The 6,793-nt window shown below is 36.5% G+C and overlaps 1 protein-coding gene across 1 annotated transcript; it reads right to left on the bottom strand.

Moving 5' to 3' along the window:
- Nucleotides 1-211: 211 nt before the first annotated feature.
- Nucleotides 212-5,323, bottom strand: LOC116144181. The gene is made up of 7 exons (XM_031429636.1): nt 5,205-5,323; nt 5,028-5,088; nt 4,511-4,621; nt 4,350-4,408; nt 2,457-4,226; nt 1,422-1,572; nt 212-1,055 (listed from the first exon to the last, which is right to left on the bottom strand). Exons 3-7 carry the CDS (start codon nt 4,611-4,613, stop codon nt 382-384), a joined length of 2,757 nt encoding a protein of 918 aa, XP_031285496.1. The 5' UTR covers nt 4,614-4,621; nt 5,028-5,088; nt 5,205-5,323; the 3' UTR covers nt 212-381.
- Nucleotides 5,324-6,793: the final 1,470 nt, after the last annotated feature.

Raw genomic sequence — 6,793 nt, 5'->3', positions numbered from 1 at the left:
AGAAGAATACATACTGTTAACTGCAAAGACATGTCACACCAGAGTTGGAGAAGCTTTGGATTTTGCTATCATGGAGGAGAGGTATTAATATCGTACAAAAATTTTGCAACGTGGGAAGTTACACGTTGCAAAAACCTTGTACGTATGATAATACCACAGTATATGTGATCAAATGCGACAGCTTGTGTAACGTTTGATATGAAGAGTTGCCTTAGAATGGAAATATACAAGCATGAATACATAATGGACATTTTCTGAATGATACATTCTCTTTCCTTCCGAAAAGGAAAGCGAACGAGATTCACCAGGTAAAAATTCATATAGATACAATAGAATTTGGAGAAAAGAAAAAAAAAAAAAAAAATACCTTAAAGAAGGGCTTTAGAAGAGCCAAAAATCAGAAACCAGTTCATCGACTAAAGAAGTTAATATATTATTCTCCATCTCTGTACCCTCTTCTAATGCTTCTATTTCAAAATCAATCCATTTGCCATATTGTGAGCTCATGTCCTTGTCTACAAGTTCGTCAACCATTAAATCTCCCATGTTATTCCAACCCCGTATTCCCTTGTATAATTCTTCTGCCAACCAATCCTTCCTTTGAAAGGGTGTTACACATTTAGACCAGCCCTTGCAGCTTCCGACAAAAAGTTGTTGGCCTTTGAAATCCAGGCATTCACGGACATAATCAAACAGAACCTTTCTTCCAAGTTGGCAGTATTCATCCCCATTGCTTCCCATTTTGTTTTTCTGATTCTCCAACTGATTGAAGAGATTTGGTGTTATGACTTGGTCAGTCTGACCCAATGCAAACTCATTCACCATTAGTTCTGCATTGTTAAGTATTTCCCTCATGTAGTCGAGTTCCCAGCTGCTCGGTTCCTCAGCATCTACAAAACTGAATGATCTATTTATATGCCTTTTTCCTATGTTCCCCACCAATATAGAAGATGCCGAGTCTGATAACTCTGTCTCCTCATCCACAGGAACAGATAAATTAGCAGGGAGCCAGCTGAATTCTGCTTGATCTCGAGCCAACAGAATGTGCTTGCTTTCTGAAAAGAAAAGTATATAATTTGGTTAGCAATCTTTCAGTAGACCATGCAGTTGCACTTAAGCACCAAGAAGCAATTCACATAATCATCTTGAACTGTTGTTTGGCATATACGAGCCTTATTATAAAACATCTATTAATTTACCTTCAAACAATATGTAGATCTCATGCAGCAAAATAGATCCCCAATATGCAAAATATACGTATTAATCCAAATAATTCTGAACTTGTTGAGCACCATTTTCCCTATTTATCTCCAAAAACCTCATGGTTAATTCTTTTCTATATGTGCTTCCAAACTTTTATTAACTTAACATGTTTATATTTGGTTGCCAAGAAGTGAATAAAGGTAAGACCATAAATTTACCATCGGTGCTGTTTCTGCTATCTGACCAGCTCATACTCGTTACAGAGGGTTCAAGACTTGAAATGGCACTAGAACTTTGACAATCTTCTGTTCCAGCATAATCTTTGTTGCTGCTACTGCTATGTATTTCCATTTCTTCAGACTGCAGGTACTGTTCAAGAGAGATTGAGCGATGTAATGAATATTGCTTCAAGAAATGTCCGTTACATAAAACTAATTATCAAAATCATGCTGCTCTGCAAATTAAAAATCGAGGGCCACGCCAGAGAGAAGAAACTTCATGGGAACCAAGGTAAAATACCTCATCTTTACCTTAGAATATGGATAGCTTGTTCTTATATTATGGACAGATAATAATAAAGAACATATAAAGATGACATTTTGACTTATGCAGGAAACTATAGGTTGCACAGTGTGGAGTAAAAAATTCTCAGTTGCACAGTGTGGAGTAAAAAATTCTCAGTTGCACATATCCCGACAGAAACTGAGATTTCTGCCTCTAGCATAGCTATAAAGCAACCTGTGCAATTATGCACCAAACAACTAAACATTCAAAGCCAAAATCTGTAGAACATGAAGCAATCAGCAATAAGCTAGTTTACTACTTAGCCAGTTAAGGTTAATTAATTGGCCACAATGGCACCTTCCCAAATGCATACAAAAGTAAGACTCATAGACTAGGAATCAACCTTTAACTCGTACAGTGATGGCCAGTAACTGCTACACTAAAACATTCCACTACTGGCTCCAGCATAGCAACATTATTAAGTTTAAGTTGGGGCTTAATTGAATTTAGTTGAGTTGTTTGGTCTAGTATAGATGTCTAACAAGTCTTTATCTTTAATCTTCTGACAAAGTGAAGGAGATCCAAATCTATTCATTCATTCAAGACCAAACATAAGTGTTTATGCATTGGAACACCTTCATCTGTCACTTTATCATGGAAAAACCCTGCTGCCGGGAAAAATAAATGACAAAGAGTAGATATAAAGCAAGTAACAACAACAGTAGTTATTACAATCCAATGAGACATACCTGCCACTTCTGGTTGATGCTAAGTGCCGCAGGGTCAATGGAGGAGCAACAGGAGTTGTCTAGGCCATCAAAGGTATCTTTATCAAAAACAAGTTGAACACTTTTGTCATGTCGGGGAGATTTGGCGCTTATTGCATCAAGTGTGGTCACTGAATCTTGTAAATTGGATGCAGAACTACCAGTAGTACCCTCTTGGATCATATCACTGTGGGATGACTCAATCTTACTAGTTAGTTCCCTGAGTTTTTGGTCTAAAAGAACACTCAAAGCATCACCAGCACTTCCATTAAACCCAGGAGAAAAAAATGTAGAATTTTTTAAGTAGTGCTGATTATTGTTAGCAAAAGAATCAATATTGAAGCTGTAATTTCTCTCCATTACTCGACTGGAGGACTGAGAGTCAGCCATGGATCTTATGGGAGATGAAAATGTAAATGAAACAACGTCCGTTCCTTTCTTTCTATTATCTACACCCCAGTTCATGGATCCTTCAATCGCCACATTACACTTTACAGACTTTTCATCTTTCTTGTTCAATTCATTATCAGCACTACTTACTTCAAAGTGAGTATTCACAATTGCAGATTGTTTCTTTTGAGATAGATTCTTTCCTTTAGTTGATGAAAGGTTATTTCCAGTATTATTGGTTGTTAAGCCTGTCTTTCTGGAACCAGTTTCGGCATTGGCAACCACCCTATTTACAGTCCGCTTCGGCCCAATAGTACCACTTGTGGACTTAGCTTTTCTGCCTTGCTGATTGAGAACAGAAGTCTTTGAAGTTGAAGTGTCTTTATTCGATGCATAATTCTGCTTCTGATTATTCTGCTTAAGCACATTGCTAGTCCGGCTCCCAGAAGTTCGTTTCTGTACTGTCCTTTGGGTATCTGGTTGGCTCTTAAAAGACTGGTTTGCTTTCACATCACTCTTTTCCTTCTGGTCTGTAGAACTCCTATTACTACTGGAGGTTGATCCCTCTTTTCTCTTAACATTGACCTTTGCTTGTGCTGTAACTGAAACTGATTTTTCCTTCTTCCTTATGTTGTCAGGATTTCTTTTTTCCAGATTCATAGAAGCCTTGACTGCAGGATACACTGATCCACCATGGCTCGGGCCAATATGCTGTCCTTTTGTATACCTTGCAGAAACTGACTCATTAGATTTTTGAGGCCTGGACACTCTGTGCGCAGCTTCCATTTTCTCTTTCAAATCCCAAATTCTCAAGGGAGCTGTAGAAACAATCGATGATCTTTTATCCTTGGAAATTGCCTGAGGACTTGCCTCAATTATCTTTGCAGCAGCCTCCATAATGTAGGCAGTATTTTTTGTCGGGATGAATCCAGGACTCTTGATAGGAGACAGAAGCTTATGGTGGGTGATTGGAATTGATTTAGCTGATTTTGGTGGGAGCATTTCAGTTTGAAATCTCTCAATTGGTCGGTTCTGCACTTTGCGCACCCTTGATTCAACATTATTCTGATTAAACCACTCTTTATTAGGAACCCTGATATACTCCACTGAGTGATCTTCATTCCACAAATCGGGGATATTCCTATTATAATGAGATACTCTAAGAGAGCGTACATCAGAACATGGAGTAGAACAAGGCTCGGGAACATTAGATGTTGGCAACGAATCCAAACCCATAAGTCTAGCAACTACCCCGGGTGCTCTAGCCCCATATCCTTCATCACTAGTTACTGATGAAGCACAATTAAAATCACTACTGGCCTTATTACTTGAACTAGCTCTACTCTCGTCCACCTCTATCTGCTAACGCAGGGAAAGAAAAGAATTAATTACAAACCATTACCCTTATTCTAAATGCGAAACAATCAGCAAAGGAAAAAAGAAAAAAAAAAAAATTAAGATGAACAAAAGGAGAGTAATTCCCACCACATGAAGCAGTGACTTAGCCATCTTTCCAACATTTTCTTTTCCTTTCTTTGGTTCGTCTACAACCAAAAAAAAAAAAAGTCATGTAGACTAATTATAACAGGGCAGTAATTTCTAAAAGCACATATGCAATTTGATGATATATGAGAACATAAACGTACCATCTAATTCAGGATTATTTGAGAACAGTTTCTTCCGAGATTTTCCATTCCAATCAAATAAGTGAAGAAAGCCCCCCTTTGAACGTTTTTTCTCAACCTCCATTATTTCATCTACCAGCAAAATGGAACAACAAATAAGTGTTAAAAAAAAAAAAATTCCAGAAGATAATATAGACAAAAAATCATCATACTTCCATTCATAAATTTTCAAAAAAGTTCAAAATGATAAATGTAATAAATAAATAGCACAGATTTAAACCAAAATTATGCCTAGTTTAACCTACATTGCTCATTCAGCTAGAAAATAAAGCTTCAAAAAGCCCCAAAATTAAAGAACTATTTAACATGCAAACCACATCTTTGATCTTCTTAATCTCACATTTACAAAACCAGCGAACGAAATTAAGCAAAAGAAACAGACAATTGGAATCAAAAGGGAGCATCTTCAAACAGCAGCAACAAAAAAAAAAAAAAAAAAAAAATCATGAACAGAGAATCATATCAAGTAAAAACCCACCCAAAATCCTTTAAACGCAAAAGCAAAATCCCACTTTGCAAACTTCAAGCTCCTTCTCTACCTTCCTTAAGCAGCAAATTAAACACAATGGCAGTACAGAAAAACACCAAAGTCCAAATGGGTATGCTTCAAAAGGAACAAAAGAGACAAATTTTGAAGCATCTCAACCAATCTCACCATACATTTGTTACAACCACAGAAACCCCATTTAGTAACTCCCGCCAAGCACTTTCATTTCTGGTGACTTCTGAGTAAAGATTGGATTTTTTCTATTAAAGATTAGGATTTAAAAATAAAAGAAAAAAATTTGCTAAAAAAGCAGTAAAGAAAGGTAAAATCAGAAGAAAAAATAGGTGACATTAGCAGAGATATTGAGAGAGAAATTAGGGTGAAATAAGAAATGGGGACCTCCCTAGAGAATGGAGTACAGTAATTAAGTTTTAAGTGGGTTGTCAGGACAGACAGTGGGGAAGAGAGTAGGAAATGTTTTGAGTAATAAATTCTAAGAAAGAGACAGAAACTCTGTGCACTGCCGTTAATATTTTAAAGAAGTCTGAAGCTCTTTTCATGTGAAAAACTTGAGTTAACTCCACGGAGAGAGAGAGAGAGAGAGAGAGAGATTATCATATCTATTGCCTGATATTGGGACCCAACAATTGGGGGTCTCTCCTAGCTAAATCAAGATTAGCTTTAGGAGTTCTCATCAAATAATAGACCAAATATATATATATAACAAACAATATTTATTTGATCAGCTTATAATTGCACAGATAAAATCTATTGCGAATTGATCAATTGTAAGTAAATATAACTTATTTGTGAATTAATCAATTACGAGCTACTATGTTTGGATTGTGATAGAAAATTTGTGAGATTAAGATGTAAATGTAATATTTGCTTATTCTCTATATAACTTTGGTGGGCACTTTTAGGGTTATGTGAGTTTGTTAATATGTTTTGTTTTGTATGTGGGGGCATGAAAGGTGCACTAAAAAGTTAATGGAGAAAATGGTCCTGCTCTTAAACGTGTATGAAATTTGATCAACCATTGAGGCTCTTCTTTCTTTTAATCAGTAGTCTTATGTAATGTGTCAAAACTTGTCATTATGTTACCGACTTTATCTGCAATAACTTGTTGCCACTTGCCATCTTGAAACCATTCATAATACTCTTTCTTCAAGGCGAGAAAAATAGAGGGCGTACCCCCACTAGCTTTGAGAAGTTAACTCTAACCCCATTCCATCAAATTTCCTTTAATAAACTAGGAGATGACCATTCTACCCTTCAAAAACCCTAGATTCAACTAATAGTTGTAGTTGGAGGCTGAACCTACCTCGATGTGGTTGCATGAGCCATTTTCAACTTTGTCACTTTTGTTAGAGGTCGTTTCCAACCTCACAACACTATTGCAAGTCGTGTTTTGACTCATGGCAGAGAAATGGTGGGGAAGACGGAAATGAGAGAAGGATAAAATAATACTTAGGGTTTTCATAAAAAAAGGTTGGAAGTTTGAAAGTACTCTTCCCACAAATGAAAATATCAAAATACCTGATTCATCAGTTAACTTTAATAGCAAAAACCGACCGAGTGAAGGTTAGGGTCCTATCTCGAAACTAGTAGGGTTTTATTTGAAATCACAAAACATTTGAGGGTTTACATAATTTCACCTATTATTATGGTACGTGTTTCAACTTCTCATATTTTAATTCTTGGAGAATTAAATATTGAAACCTGCCCTTTGTCCTGTCGAGTCTCTCCTATCCAAA

The sequence above is a fragment of the Pistacia vera genome, unplaced genomic scaffold (genome assembly GCF_008641045.1).
Source record: "Pistacia vera cultivar Batoury unplaced genomic scaffold, PisVer_v2 Contig44, whole genome shotgun sequence".
Lineage (NCBI taxonomy): Eukaryota > Viridiplantae > Streptophyta > Magnoliopsida > Sapindales > Anacardiaceae > Pistacia > Pistacia vera.
The sequence above is the reverse complement of the archived record's forward strand: the minus strand, read 5'-3'. Positions and strand labels throughout refer to the sequence as shown.